At 39.5% G+C, this 17,150-nt stretch overlaps 1 protein-coding gene across 1 annotated transcript in view; it reads right to left on the reverse strand.

Annotated features, from left to right (window-relative positions):
- LOC139709211 (uncharacterized) overlaps positions 1–17,150 on the reverse strand; it is an 84,964-nt gene that overhangs the window by 30,881 nt on the left and 36,933 nt on the right. Inside the window, exons 2-3 of the mRNA XM_071621161.1 lie at positions 10,670–10,819; positions 9,366–9,413 (exon numbers count right to left, since the gene is read on the reverse strand). Coding sequence (XP_071477262.1) covers positions 9,366–9,413; positions 10,670–10,819 — 198 coding nt within the window. The remainder of the gene's footprint in view (positions 1–9,365; positions 9,414–10,669; positions 10,820–17,150) is intronic.

The following is a 17,150-nucleotide window of genomic DNA, read 5'->3' on the forward strand; positions in this document are numbered from 1 at the left end:
TTTTTTTAATGTTTTATTGTATCATATCAAAACATAATCAAATTATTTACAAATGATTTGCAATGATTGGAAAACCAATGCTCTCTCTTTCGCTCTCACCTTCTCCCCCCCCCCCTCTCTCTCTCTCTCTCTCTCTCTCTGAAAATACATGTGTAAATGAAAATATTATCATAAAGATGAACACCTAAATCACTTTATCTTGATTTATTGTGATCGGTATTTCTCGGTACCCTCATGTTTTCTGAAGTCACGTTCAAGTTTCCATGCCAACGACTGCAATTTGTTAGAATTTCCCCTCCGTCCAGACAGATCGAGTATATTTTTAGCCAGACTGAGAGTTTTTGCTATTTCAAAGTCTAGTCTCTCCAAGGGCTGCCCACGACAGAGCGTGATAACCCTGGTCATTTATAGTCACCCCCCCACCACACACACACACACACACACACACACACACACACACACACATGCAGTATGTACTATATTACCCCCACCATGCAAACCGCCCCTAGAAAGGTTTGTGGATTCTGTTTTCCCTGCCGTACCCCACACAACCCTCCCTCGCACCCCCATCCCTTCCAAACACACGCTTTAGAGGTTTTACGACTTAGAAATGCATTTTGATTTGTGTTGATTAATGATACCCTTAACATCACTTTTGCGGTGAAACGAATATCAAGAAACAATCCATGTGTTTTTAAATTATTGTCTTCTATTTTTCATCAGATTACTTAACCCTTCCAAGCCAAGATTCTGATTGTGACCTCATCTGTCAATCATTGCAAAGTCCTGCATTATGTTTAACAAAATACATTAGAGTTCACCTTCCTCTCGACTCAGCATAACATGCATGTTTCTGTGATATTATATGCTTAGCACAAGACATGGTGAGGGAATATGCAAGTTTTGCTCGGTCTCGGGGAGGTGCATTCCAAAGACTTTTGTTCATCATAATAGTACTTTAGCAATGATTGACAGATAACGTCACAACTAGAATCTTGGTTTGGAAGGATTTTTGTGGGCGTATCCAAGTAATCTGAAGATAATAGAAGAAAAATATGTAAAAATATATGGAATGTTGTTAGATATTCGTTTCATCGCAAAAGTGATGTTGACGGTATCATAAGTCAACACAAATCAACATGCATTCGTATGTCATGAAACCTTTAATACTTGATACTTGTCCGAAAAACGTGCATTCAGAAATCCCTCTTTATTTTTTACTATACTACTTGGACCTCTTTATCAAAAGAGGAATTCTGTCCTGGCATTATGTTGCGTCATATGACAACATAAAAATCAGAGAAGTTAATCAGTGAACATTTGGAAATAATCAAAAAGTAAGTCGAATTGCACGGCAACTCTTTGTGATGTAGGTGTTGAGCAGTTATAAAATCTTAATCATTTTCATTTTTCTCAAAATTTCAGCACAAACAGAATTTATCAGCTCAAAAGGACGCGCAAAATCATTTTACTCCTGCTATGCAGAACAGATCAAGAGAATATTTTTGTTGAGAGAGAAATGGAAATTGACATTTGTGTGTGTGTGTGTGTGTGTGTGTGTGTGTGTGTGCGCGCGCGTGTGTGTGTGTGTGTACAAACTGAAGGGATACTGGGCTGCTCGACACTTATGTCACACACAGCAGCTGAATTTTGTTTACTCTCTAAAATTTAATGTTTATCACTCTTTTTCTGTGTCAAATTTGCTTTCATCAAATTTCCACTGACCTTCTTCTCTTTTTGCCATACAAAGTAACATAATATCAGAATGGAATTTCCCGTTAGGTTTGAGCATATTGATAAGATATACTGACTCCACAACTAAATATTGCGATATTATTGAAATGTTTAGTTGTAGAGACACTCAAAATTTACATGGAATTATAATTTAGATTTTATCATTCAATGTGCGTTATACGTTGCATACACACATGTTTATGTGTGGTAATTAAAAATGCAGGCCTATAAACATACATAGAACGAGAGAGAAGGCGAAGACAGATAAAAGATGAACAAGTTAATTTCTTGTTGCTGCATTGGGATGTATATTCCTCACGGCTACCTATCTGAAGTACTTTTGAGACGCTAACACATGCATGATGATATTGGCAAAATTAACGTTCGAGCATGGAGCTACAAGAACGTTGGTTCAGATATCATCGTATCTGGACGCCCATGTTGAAACGTTCGCCATTTTTGCGTTTGAGGCACTTCGAACTGAACATGCAACCGAAAATAACTACTCTAAATTTATAAAATGATAATAACAATAATAATAATAATAATAATAATAATAATAATAATAATAATAATAATGATATTCAAAGAAATGTTTTAACATTTTGTTCTCTTGCATTCATTTTCTCTCTGTTTGTGATGATAATAACATGTGTATCAGAATTATGCTATCAAGGCAATTTGTGCACAAGGGGCATATTTTTATTATTGTGTCTGCTTCTTGTCTGTGTGTTTGATAATAGGTATTGAGTTTTCATTTGCTTTAATATACATGTGAAACAGCCACAATTTTGGCTCTCCGAACTGCACTTTGTTCCACATGCCATTGAAAGTTATTATTAAACATATAACTTAATTGTAATTATATGATAATCCTTTAAATGATTTGCAATTATAATTCATATCTCTCCCTCTAAGTTCTTCCATCTCTGCTTATGATTATTATGTCTATTAGCATTAATTATTATGATGCCAGCATAATGGAGAAGGCAAATTGTGAACACCGTGCCTTCATGCATGTCTGTGTCTCGCCTGTGTGCGTGATAATTATTACGTATTATATGAGGCTTTCACTTGCCTATGTATGGGTAGGTGCCAATGTTTCTCTCTAATCGTTTGTTAGTGAGTGTGTTTCTCATCATGTTCATCATCCCCAGCTCAAAGCCAGGAATAACGCCAGAATGCCACGGCGGGGAGCACGGCGGAAGAGCGCGCCTTCCTGGCGGAATGTCACATACTCAATCATGGAATGAAATAAGCGAAACTAAAAGATTAAAAGAGTAGGAAAAAAAATAAAATATAACCTTAAAAAAAAGAGAGAGATGGAAATATTCTTCTGGGAGACGTTCTAAAGTGGCAATATTACTAGTCTGCCAACAGCATAGACTCAGTGGAGCTTGTGGGCATTCAACGTCTGCCATTGCCCAGCAAGATGTGAGGTTAGTAGCCAGCGTGTTTATACCTTTATAGCCATTCCTTTGCCAGGGGCTTTGGACAGTGTACAATGCTATAGGGTTGTCTGTGCCAACCAGCGCTCAAAGCACACACAGGGTTAAAATGTCATCCGTCACAACGAAATTTTGTTGGGTACCATCATCTTCTAAAGAGCTTATTAGGTTTCTAAAGACCAAGGAAATAATAATGTAAGAAAGTGATCCACTTGATAAAGTTTCCAGGCAACGTACAAGCTGTGTTAGATTTTGATAAAGTGTAGATTGCAGAATATTATACAACAAACACATTAGATTAATCAAATTAACAAAACTACATGGGTAGACAAGAAAAAAAATGATCAATAATGTTAAAAGTGAGAAAGTGTGCGTATTGAGACATCAGTGTTTATAGTCGACTTTTCGGGTGACATACACTTCAAATTGCCCAAATCGTCCTAATATGCAATTTTCTCGGCTTTACTATTACCTGCTGACTTCATCAGGGATAACATAGTGATGGATCCCAAGTTGTTCCATGTCTCGTGTTCTAGCATCTTCAATGGGAATTAAAATGGGTCCCACTAAAAAGAAATTGAAGATTAAACACAACTCCACTATCTAATTCAAATTACTCTCATCTATTCACAAATAAACAATTCAGGGACTGCTCTTTGATTATACAGGTGCAGAGTAACGTGACGCAAAATGGCGAATTTCATGGTAACGAACCTCGTGTCCAGGATTGGTAGTATTTTCTCTTTTTTTCGGCAAGAAAAGGGGAGAGCATTAACATTAGATAATAATGATACTTACTGTTTTACCCGTCATCATCATTCCATGGATATCACAACGGATATTCGTTTAATGCAATGTTCAACTTCAATTTTTAGATTGTATTCTATGGTGATATTCATTATAAAAACTACATCAACCATAGCGAAATAGAATGATGCATCTTAATGCTTATTATTATCTATGTTGAACGACCAATGAAATGTTACTAACATACCGTATGAAAGTTGGTGTGTCAACATTTGAATGTTAGTGAATGGCCTATGTGATTTTATTTTAAGCAAATGCAATATTTTCATTTTTTTATATCGTACTGTTATCTTAGTTCATCTTCTTTAGCAAACATTAATTTTGAAAAAAAAATGCCTCTCACAAACATCTTTAGTTGAAATACAGGCATTGACAGGAGAGGGTTTTTTTTTTGTTTTTTTTAGTCATGTGGACTTCCAGTGATGCCACACCGTGTTAGAATTGGATGGGATAGCACGATGTTCACTTGTTTTCATGAAGTAGTGGTGATAGGTCCTTCAGGACAAGCAACAGCAATGCTGGAGTGGTAATAATGTTATAGCCTCATAACTTCATTGCAATTTAGCTTACAAATTTGTTTGTTTGTTTCTCTGACTTTTCTAAATTTTCCCAAACCAGCTCTTCATCCAGTGAGTGAATGCACTATTGGAGGATAAAACTAACTGCCTTGACGAAAGTCTAGAGTTCATGATAAGTAATTTTGGTAAGCTCAAAAGTGCAGTGCGCCACCAAGTGTTTGGGAGTCGCCGCTCTATCTGCGTCTGTATATTGCAGGCTCTTTAAATTACGCCGGTTTACTCTCCACCACATGGTGTGGACAGGAGATATTCCTCACACAAATTACATGAGACGTCTCCAAAGTTCAAATGAAGAGCAAAAGTCCGGTCAGATCAAGATGGAAAGCATGAAGGGGGATGTATTTTCCATGTTCTATATGTTTTACGAATCAACATTTTATTTCTTTATGTGTTTTATGTGAAGAAGGAGAGAGAGAGAAAAGAAAAGAAAATGTTTCCAACCCACCTCCTTTTGCGGGCACGTAGGGGTGATGTATAAACCCCTGCTTCCTAACCAAATGAACGTAGTCTAGCTAGAGATGCGGGGAAAATCGTTAATTGCCGCGAAGTGCATCGGAAAGTCGCCTAATTGGCGCAGGATGGCCCCCTTTTAATTTGGGGAATATGTGGAAAATCCATAGCAACAGCGCAACGAACGCGGCAAATAGAGCTTGCCGTGCCGCTGCAGGCATGCATGCACGGTTATGTGACTAAGGCGCTGAGGCAAAAAGCTGTTGGATGCAGTCGAGTTGCATGCATTCAGTGAATGAAAGAAGATCAAACAGATAAGTATATACATATGTACACGTCAAAATTAGCATCGTAATAAACGAAGATACTGTGAATTGCAGTACAACACGTTTCTTAAGATTGTTTGCATTTGAGATTGTCATTGTTTGTTTGAAAACCGGTACTCTCGTTATTTTAAGTTGTCTTTTTGCTAATTGTGTCGTCATGTGCTATGCAATACCAATTATAATATATTATGCTCCAAACTTCAATATATTATTCAATTTCTTTTTCATAAGCCGATAACTTTCAGCCATGACTATATAGGATTCGTGTAATTAAGACTGGGGTATGGCGAATCTCGAAAAATGAAAACCGCTCCGACTAATGAAAATGAAGACCATAAGAGACCACTGCATATACTAAACTCTGACCTAAAGTGTGCCTCAATGATCTTAGATACATATATTTATGCAAAGAAAGAGAGGGTTCCAGTACTGGTTACAGTCAGATACATATGGGTAAGGACCTATATGCATAGATTTTGCACTGTCCTGTTAAGTGTACACGGTATGGTTATGCAGTAAGAATCCAAATAAGTTTTGCCTGTTCTGCAATATGCAATTAAAACTATACATATTTATACCTAGTTCGTTATCAACATAAAACATTGTTTCTCCATTTCAAACAAAAGTAGTAAATAAGAGGTATCTGCCATATAACTCACTGTTATCATGTTCATAATCTTGATGAAAATGAAGAGAGTTTTTGCTATCTGGAGATATTGAGTATCATCATTATCAATTCAATTCAATTCAACATTATTTTCATTTCCATTAAATAAACAGGGAAAATTATATACAATGTATTAACAGAACATATTTGTAATAATTCCATAAAAGTACATTAACAAAATACATGTGATCATGAGTAACAACATAATTGCATTTATAAGGTATATATACATGTACATATTATGCATAGTACAAGAATGGGAATGGAAATGGAGGGTCCCACTAAAAAGCCAATCTTGTACAATATGGGACCCTCAGAAATACATAAGAGAACGAATAATGACTTCATGAAACTACAAACAAATATATGAAACCAAATCAAAGAAACCAATGTCAATTGACATGAAATTAAGTAACTGGAAGGAACGAAAAATAAGAGAAAAAAGAAAAAAGGGAAAAAGAAAAAAATGAAACTGCAACATACGCCATCGTGGACACAAGCAAACTGAATTTCAGGATGTAGGAGTAATGTGGGTTGTAACATTGTAACATTAGTATCATCAGTTCCATTATTAGAGAAATGGTCATTAAAGTTTGCAATCCAGTTTGTTTTACAAGAAGCACCAGAGTATTTATGCCGGCTTTAATCTTGAATTTGTTGGTATTACAGTGAGTCTTACGGACCATTCAAATATCACCCATTTTCACTTTTTGTACAAATGCACATTACCATACTTGCAGATAGAGCCATTAAGAACAACTGTCCACGGATGAATACATTACGGAATATTGCAGCATACCACAAGTTTGATAGATTATCAAGATTAAACACGTTTCGAAGTTAATTTCCGCTTTTTGTTCTTTTAATTTAACATTATGAGTTTATTTTAAAGAAAACTGTTGTAATATGTAGGATAAACCCTTCGTGTGCTTTAAATCCCGACTAGCACAGAAGACCCTACACCATTAAAAAAAAAAAACAGTATAAAATCCCTGGCTCAAAAAAGGGATAATTTTTCTATGTCGTCTACATTTGGCACTACACTTTTTGACAGAAAAAAGAAACAATAAAACGTGTTTTTCTGGTTGGTTGGTTGATTTCATACCAGATCAGGGATATGTGTTTGTGAGTACTATTCTTGCCTTGCTTGTTATAAAGTAATTGTTTGAGTGATAAAGCGGGACATTATAACTCACATCTTATAAAAGAAAGCCTAGAATTTGGGGAAAAACAAAAACAAAACAAGCGACTTTATCAGTCGACTGTACCGTGCTACCGGTCACATCTTTATCTCGAATGCATCATTTCCAAAATGCCGAGGACTGGAGGCTCAGATAATCCTTCTCCAGGCGAACATAATAGAAGTGAGCACATAATGATAATTTGCAAATTGGAAGAAGGGGGAGGGAGGTGAAACGTGGTCGTTATTCCATGGAAGGAGAGAATCAATCAAGGAAATTGAGTTCAGCATTTTGCGAAATTGAAAGATAACCATTCGTGATAAGTAGCTTTGAACGATTGAACCTTAAAATACCCTTCCCAACCTGTAATCGATAATACGATCTCCGACCCTCGGAATTGAAGCTTCTTTTTCCCGCCACCCCCCCCCCCCCCTCTCTCTCTCTCTCTCTCTCTCTCTCTCTCTCACTCAATCTATCTCTCCCTAACGTACTCTATCAATCTGTCTTCTCATCCTCTTTCTTACTCTTTTTAAATTGTTGCTTTTTTTTCTCTCTCTGCGGTTTTTTCCTGTTAGTTTTATTTGTTTTTGTTATGTTAACATTACACCATATCCTAGCTTGCGTGACAATCGCTCGATCAACTTAAAATCAACACCTAATTGACGCAAGAATCACATCCGAGATTTCAAAGGAAAGAGAGATACATACATAACAATGCATTAGTACAGGGGAGGGAGGGGGAGGGGGGATTGCGCGCGCACATCGCTCTCACCGACTATACGTCCAGTATCCTATTCAGACCTAACTCCTCTGGATCATCACCATGCCAGCAGTTCTGACTGACTAACTGCTAATCGTCTGAAAATCAGTGTGGTTTTGTTAAAGCTGAAAGTGATATAAACAAAAAAAAAATACGCACGATCGACGCACGACGTTCGCGTCACGATGCGCGACGCACGACGGACGACGTGCGATGGGCGACGAATTATGATGGCAATACCAAAGGCTCGGGTGAGCTAAGAAGACATGGAAGCAACTATGCATCGACTGTAATTCATGTTGGCCTACTGCTATGAAGTCTCAGCAATCACCACTTAAGCATGCATGCTTCACAAACTGAATTGTGAAATGGTTGCACTGTTACTGTGTGTTTATCGTTTTATTCGCTAGCCCGTCCCCTTTTATTAATAATAACAATAATAATAATAAAAGCAATAAAACAACCGTCCACATTAAAAAAAAAAAAAGGACCTGGGGGTGTTTCATAAAGCTGTTCGTAAAGTTACGAACAACTTACGAGCGACTGGTGATCAGTTGCGATGTGCTACACTTGCTAGAATTTCAATAATTCACCACAAGAACTGATCACCAGTCGCTCGTAAGTCGTTCGTAACTTTACGAACAACTCCATGAAACAGGGCCCTGCTGTGCTATAACACGAGATTGAATAACCGCCAAATGAACATTCTTACATGCATGCACTAACTCATGAGTCCTCCTATATCACATAAGTTATGTTTACAATCAATGAAGACGTGAAATGGATATGTAGATGATGGAATTGTTGTCGTACGTGGTGGTGTGGGGAGCAAGACAGGAAAAGCAAGGAAAGCAAGCCTTCAAAGTGAGAAAGTTGTGATGTTACTTCTTTGAGAGTAGCTTGATAAAGAAAAGGTTGCAGATTAATGGGATAGGTTGCAGCCAGGATAAAATAATAAGCGGCTTTTTGAATATTTTGGTTTTTAATTCTCATCATAAGACCACGGCACACTATACCAAATTTGATTTGATCGCACACGTCTTGGGCTATATATTCAAGCAATTCACGAAGATGGAATACGTGGCCATTTTTGGTTCCCGTATTTTATAGGCAATGTGAAATTTCTCCCGTAGCGTGCAAATTTCAAAGAACAGAGCTGGTTCCTGTTCCTCCGAATACTCACAAAGTCTGAGAAACCGGAAACACAAAGTTGTCCAGTGTACCGTGGTCATGCAAAAGAGCAAATCTAGCAAAGATGCACTTGGGATCGGGGAGGGGAACTACGAAAGCGGAAGCCTGGTCATAGGTGTGCTTTTTGAAGAAAAAAAAATCGGTAAGAAGGGTAAAGCGCTATACATTCAATGCAAGTGCACTGCTTTTGAAGCGAAATATTTAAAGGGGAACATCACTCAACTTGATCGACGAGTTAAGAGGTCTGCAACCACGTGACCTTCGCGGAAGCCTGGCGAAAAAAAAAACGTAAAAAATATAGGAAAGACGGAAAAGGAGAGTATGGAGAGACACAAGAATGCGATGATGATACATGGTGACCATGGAAACCGGCTGAAAAGAATAGCTCCCTCGTGCAAATTTTCATTTATAGTCCTTATTATCTACGACATGTAACACTTTACCCGCCTCTTACAGTATGTTCACTTCTCATGAAGACGTAACAATTTGCATACTGGCTATAACCATCACTATTGTTATTACTTATATAACTATACCTAAATGTTGTCATTGTTATTGAGCCTTTCTTCGCTGGCAACACTTCATTGGACGGTTAACTCAACTCAACTATATTTTATTCAAATTACAATGGACTATAGTATGAATGCGTTACATTATCAGAATAATTTTAAAGTAATCTTGCATTTTTAAGGTAAACAACCTGTAACAGCTAATGAAAGAAAATTTATATTACTAGGAATAGTATTTCTTTTTTTTAGCCCTATTATGAAGAACATATATTGAGGTCAAATCTGCATTTAGAATGTGGTTTTTTTTTTTAATTTGTCTAATGCGTGATTGGCAGGCAATTTACAAAGGATGCAGAAAGGTGGAATTTTGAAAATGCAGCATAGACTGCTTTAAAGGTGCGTTCTACGAACAGGTGCATTTGTCTTTAAAAGAGTTGCAGCCATGCCATTGTAGCAAATGGAATGTGAAAGTGAAAACATTAGAATCGATATGATAGTTAGATGCAGATTGACGGACAGATGAGCAGCTTTAGTATAGATGTATACTGCATTCCATTTTCGTTCAGTGTCGGTCGATGTATCTTCGTCATCACTGTAGATCATTCCTAACATGCATGTCTACATTGATCGATGATCATACACCTTGCCTGGTAACAAAAGGACATGATATAAATCATAACGGTAAAGCATAACTTAAAAGTCAGCGATATTCTTCCGGATTCATGTCTCAAGTACCGAACTGACTTTTGATAGAATAATTTAAAGGCTAGTAAGCGTTTTAGAACACAGGTTTGCCAACAAACAGGTGGGAATCAACACGCCGGCGTTAAGATGAGAACAAATGTGGACATTTCTGAATGACCAAGAAAAGTCCTCGAAATTGTGTCAATTTCACGCGAAATAAAGTTCCAGAGCGCTTCCGTCAGAAACACTGGATGTTCAATTTGATTGTCATTGGGTGACGAATAATCAAGTGTCGATCGACAGCTTCGAAGCTCTTTAACTGTTTGGTACTTACCTATTACCTTCCCGTAGGTGTGGTCAGAGTAGGGTCCGCGGAGTAGCGCCGAGACGGGAGGCGAGTGGTAGAGGTCCCAGTCTAGCTCGTCGTTTGGGTCCTGTTCAAACGGGCATAGCTCCAGCTGTTCGAAGTTGCAACGGATGATGTCTGGAATAAAGAGAAGAGAAAAAACGTATGCAGTGATCAGGAGGATTCCTGAGCACCCTACCGTACAGATATTAAAATGCCGTTGACCCATTACCTGATTACTAACCCAGCTAACCCATTCAATCACATGTATACCCGACGTGAACACCTAATTTATCTTGTAGTAATAATCAGGTCGGTAAACCCCTTTCCCCTCCCTTCCCGCTTCCCCAGCTGTATGTACAGGCAGCAACATCCATCAGTCTTCCTGTCCATAATCGTCTCTCTGCTTGCAGCCCAACCCCTACCTCTCCGTGGTACCGACTGGATATCTCAGGCTTTGCAGCCAGAGTAACTAACAGGGGCTCTGGGTAGGGAAGGAAAACCTGAAATAAACCCCAAGGAGTAGGCTGGTGGCCTGCTTCTTGTCAGTAACTAACATCTCACCCATCTGGGAAATCACTGACCGCGTGCCCAGTTGTGCCCTAGGTCAAAACTCCTACAAGTACTTATCCATGAAAGTCAACTCCCTGAAAGGGCCCAGAGTCCCGGCGGCTGCTCACTGGCAACAGAGTGGCAGGGGTGCTAAGAATGTGCCGGATGATCCGTTGCCAACTCCACAGGTACGCAACACAACACCGAGGAGGACGACAACGATGGAGGAAGCATTAAAGACAACATCCAGGATCAACTCAAGCAGCCTCTCACCATTGAGTTGCAAGCAGAGGACATCAACAAGAGAGATACACATGGAGCGAGTAAACAATGTAAATAGGACTACACCGATAATGACAAGTACTCAACAAAAGACATTTCACCAACCTGTGACGGATAGGAAGGACCACGGCGTCCATACTGGGCTAAACATTGGGACATGGAATGTGAGAACCCTCCGAACATCAGGGAATTGGGATATACTCCTCAATGAAGCCAGAAGATTTAACCTGGATATCTTAGGATTATGTGAGACACACCTGGCCACCAATGAAACCTTGATGAAAAAAGAAGAATATACAATTATATTATCGAGCAGAAAGGATGGTCTGAATAGAGAAGGAGTAGGCATACTGATGTCCCACCGAATTGCGCAGTGTTTGCAGAGCTTCGAAACAGTCTCCTCAAGATTGGTGACTGATAAGTTCAAGGTGAAAGAAGGCATCCTGAATGTCATTCAAGTATATGCCCCAACATCAACATACAGTGAAGCAGACAGTGATGCCTTTTATGAATCACTTCAGCTACATATCCAGAAAGTTACTTAGAAGGAAGCACTGATAGTTATGGGGGACTTCCATGCCAAAGTTGGCTCAGATAACAGTGATTGGGTCACAACATTAGGCAACTTTGGTCTAGGGAAAGCCAATGACAGAGGGGAGAAGCTTCTGGAATTTTGCACACTACACAAGCTGGCTGTCTGCAACACATACTTTCAGCACAAAGAATGCAGACGAGCCACGTGGACATCTCCAGATAGACGGTACAAAAACCAAATTGACTTCATCATCACCCAAGTGGAGAATTTGAGGACATTTCATAACTGCAGATCGTACTGCTCAGCTGACATAGGTTCGGATCACAACCTAGCAGTCGCCTATGTCAAACTGTTCTCAAGTAGAGCACGACGACCCAAGTTTCTGCCAAGAAATTATGACGTCAGCAGACTTGGCAATCCGGTTATTGCAGAAGAATTCTGTACCAGAATAGGTGGGGCCTTTGAGCCACTCCTCCAACTGCCTGATACGGATGTGGAAAGCCTGTGGACTAGTTTCAAAGACACTACCAACAAGATCACAGAAGACGTTGTTGGCCATAAAAGAGCAAAACAAGTGAAAGCTCGTCTCCTTATGTTAAACAACCCTACATCCAGCAATAAAGCAAAATATCGCAAGTTAAACAAAAATGTAAAATACAGGGTGAAAAGCTGGAAAAAGAAATTACTTGACAGAGACGTGGAAGACATGTAGGCTGCCTATGCCAGAAATGACAGCCACGAACTCTTCGAGAGGGTGAAGAAGCTTGCTGGTGACAGAGATAAAACACTTCCGGCAGTTAAGAACAGCGATGGCATACTTAAGACGTCCCCAGAAGAGGTAATAAAGTGTTGGGAGGAATACTTCTGCACTCATCCGAATACACACTTTCCAAGGGATGAGAATGTACTCCAATCCATCCCAGACCCCCCAAGCAAGGAGGACCATTGTGAATCATATACATTAGCAGAAGTGGAAGGTGCAATTAAATCCCTCAAGATTAATAAAGCATGTGGATGGAACAGAATAGCGGCAGAAACCCTGAAAGCAGGAGGAGCTCCAATGAGGCAGATGCTACTCAAAATCATCAACGTTGCGAGGGCAGAAGGAAAAACACCTAAAGACTAGAGCAAAGGCCTCATAACTCCACTTTTCAAGAAGGGAGACAGACTCAAACCTAGTAATTACAGAGCCATCACCCTGCTTTCCATCCCAGGGAAATTATTCTGCAGAATGATCCTCAGCAGAATTCAGGACAACATTGATAGCTACTTGACTGAAGAACAGTGTGGCTTTCGGCAGTCACGTGGCACAACTGGTGTAGTATTTGTTGTGCGGCAAATCATTGCAAAGGCCAAAGAAAGGAATGTTGCACTTTACTGGAATTTCGTAGATTTAAGGTTGCATTTGATACAATCTGGAGAGAAGCCCTGTGGAAATGTCTGCGCTCTATTGGCGTAGAAAAGGTAATGGTAGACCTGATTGAGAGCATGTACAATCAAACAGAATGCTCTGTCATTGTCAACGGAAAGATCACAGAATGGTTTCAAGTAGTGACAGGAGTTAGACAAGGGTGTCTCCTTTCCCCCAGCCTCTTCAACTTGTTCCTTGAATTTGTTATGAAAGACGTCCAAAATTTAGACAGTGGAATCCGGATGGGCGACAGGTGCATTAACAACATCCGATATGCAGACGACACCACACTGATGGATCTTGTCTTTGAGAAACTACAAGTCTCAACAAACGAACTGGAAAAGGCCTGCACCAGATGGGGTATGAAAATCAATCCCAGCAAATGCAAAGTCATATCACAAGACAAACGTCACATATCCTTGAATGGAGTAGACATCGACAAAGTTGATGATTTTGTATTCTTGGGTAGCAACATTCCTACATTGGCAAATGATGTGAATCGGCGTGCCAGATTAGCGGCCTGGGCATTTGGCAAACTGAAAAGCACCATATGGACGAACCAGATTATCCCCAGATCACCTAAAGTGAGAATTTACAAAGCACTCATCCTCCCTATTGCCATCTACGGTGCTGAGTCGTGGACACTACGCCAAGCCGACCAGCGTCGATTAGACACCTTTGAATGAGATGTCTTCGAGTAATCCTTGGTGTGAGGCTCATTGACAAGATAAGGAATGAGGAAATTAGACGGAGGCTTCGTCTCACCAACACCATCTGTGATGAAGTAACCAAAAGGAGATTGGAGTGGTTTGGGCATGTAATTCGTATGCCGTCACATAGGATCCCATTCCAAGCCTTCAAGAATAACTTTCTCAGGAAAAGACCACCAGGACACCCTCCTGCCCGCTGGAGAGACCAAATTGAAAGAGACTTGGGCATTCCCCTGAAAGAGGCCGAACATCAAGCCCGGGGAAGACCAAACTGGAGAAGGATCACTCTAGGAGAGCAAAGGGACACATTGTCCTATGCAATTAAGTCAAGTAAGTAAGTCAATAATCAGACACTATGGCCCGAATTCACGAAGGTGGTACAAATGAAACCATGGTTTAAACCATGGATAAAAACCATGGAGCGCCAAGTGTCGCGTGGAATATTTCGTTACGAAATCAGTAATTTCGTCGGTGAAATGATTATTTTGAAACGAAATGACAATATTTTGTAACAAAATGAACATTTCTTCCACGAAATGAAAATTCCGTTAACGAAACGGTCATTTTGTCGACGAAATGACCAATTTCGTAACGAATTATTCCGTGGGACACTTGACGCTCCATGGTTTTTGTCCATGGTTTAAACCATGGTTTCATTTGTTCCACCATCGTGAATTCGGGCCTATGAGATAAGGATTAATGACCATAATTTGTTTATGCTTATCATACCAACATCACGAAAACGGAAAATCAAGTCAGACAAGATCAGTTTTACTTTATTTTCAATGTGCCTCAATATCTTATGATATTTTCAATAAAACGTAAGACAGGGCATCCATACATCTGTCTGCAAGTAGCCATGGCATGCATAAGGAAGAGAATTGTTGTCTCAAGAAAAGGGAGATGAAAGCTATGCAATAAGCATGAGGAAGGGTGAGGGAATTGGACCCCCCCCCCCCTTCTCTCTCTCCCTTTCAATGTTTCTCTTAGAGTCTGTCTCTCTCCTTCCGCCATTCTGGCCCCTAAAATAAACTCTTCCGTGGATACTCCATCTTAGGATAGATTTCATTCCCAAGTCGGCATGAGCTATCCGATAACCCTATCGGCTCTCCCCAATCCACCGCTGGGGGAATCAAGATCCAAGCAGGGACACCCTAATCCTGGAGGGGCGTGGTCCTCTTTACCCCTCACGTTCATGAAGTCCAAGGGCAGTGGCGATTTATTTATAGCTCCATAAGATTTGGCTTATCCCGTTTTGAATATCCCTATGCGGAATGTAGCAGGAAAAAAAGAGTTGAATAAACAGCAGGAATCAGCGTATCGCGGTTATTCACAGTGTTTGGTTTGACGCGCATTCCTTGAGCGATGGTGTTAGTTTGATAAAACTTTATGCGGGCTTTCCGCACAAAAAGTACGGCATGTCGTCGACAATGAAACACATTGGGAATATAGGATGACCTCCATCTACCTTGAGTTATACTTGTCAAGTTCTGTAGATCTTCATTCGCTATCGTGACCCATTAAATGACGAGGCAGAAGTAATGGCATCCTTTTCCTTCTTTTGTGTGCTTGTATGTGTTAATAGTGTTGTATCTGGTTACACTTGCATCTTATTTTCTCATAATGTGTAATAGCATTTCTTTGTCGATAAAAGAGAGCTCCCTATATAGCGCAGTGGCCTAGAAAGAGCTCCATGGATGTGGTATAGCGTCATACATGATCATATTATGGACAAATCTCAAATACAATGAGACTACAAACAGTGCAGCTTTGCCTGTAATGCATAACTCACCTTCAGCAAGATTAACAACGAAAATAAGCGAGAAAGACTTTCAAAGCAGAACAAAATAAAGCAAAGCCATATTTCACTTCATAAAAAGTTACAGAATAGCCACCGATGTTAGTTTGAACTAATAACAAAAAAAAAACACAAAATCAAAGAAATCAGAAAAGTTGAAATTTCTGACGGGAAATTATAATACTGATCAAACACTATAACCATGATTGGTCAGGATAACGTGGCGATGATAGCTATCAAAATTGTAATCACATGTCTTTTTTTTCAATTACACTTCTAATATTACAATGAGATATAGCGCATGGTCGGCAACATTATCACTTAGTGATTTTTTTTGTTACGTTCAACCATGAGTCGACCAAACAACTTTTTGTTCAGCACAGAAAATACACTCATTATATTGATTGATCACGTATAAAAGAGGAAAATTTTACTTTCAAAATCTTAAGGTATAATTAGCAAGAAAAAAACAACAACTAGAAATTTACATCAATTTCTTTAAAATTATTGTTTGGCTGGTACACAAGAGTGAATGATAACTCACACACCACTTTCAAAAACAGTCGGCAGTACCATTGGTACATAATTATTGTGTGTTTATTGATAAATGTAACATGTGTAGAGGCATGTGTTTCAACCCCGTTGAAATCAGAAAGATACTTTAGATATTTGGGTTGTCTGATTATAGTGATAACACAGAAACAGACGCAGCAGAAAAATTAGATTTGTTAAACACACATGTTTGAATGTTAAAGCTTACGGAGCTTCAAAAATATTCGCTATATAGAAGGTCGAAGCTCGTTTGGAAGGTTGTCAGGGTTTATGGTTTCACACCTAGCACACCTGCCAGTCAGACGTTACACTGTACCCTTAACTCCTGACAGCCAGCTTGGACTCCAAGCCGCAGACGAGTACTCCCTTTTCAATGTCAATAGCCCCGTCCCTTGGTACGGTAAAACTCCCATGTGCTCGTTAAGCTGTTAGAAGTCATTTCCACTTTTTTTTTTGCTTCTTCTAGGGCTTCTGCTCTTTTTCCCATGTACCGAGAAAGAGTCATGGGTGTTGATAGAAACGGCAGGATATCAGCAAACGAACAGACAAGATGGGATATTAAGGGAGGAAAAGTCAGTGACTCCAAATTAGTAATCGAGATGTTATTGGTATACGCGACACGCAGGCTG

This window comes from Diadema antillarum, unplaced genomic scaffold, assembly GCF_040938485.1.
Source record: "Diadema antillarum isolate AM-2024a unplaced genomic scaffold, OU_Dant_1.0 seq00001413_RagTag, whole genome shotgun sequence".
Classification (NCBI taxonomy): Eukaryota; Metazoa; Echinodermata; class Echinoidea; order Diadematoida; family Diadematidae; genus Diadema; species Diadema antillarum.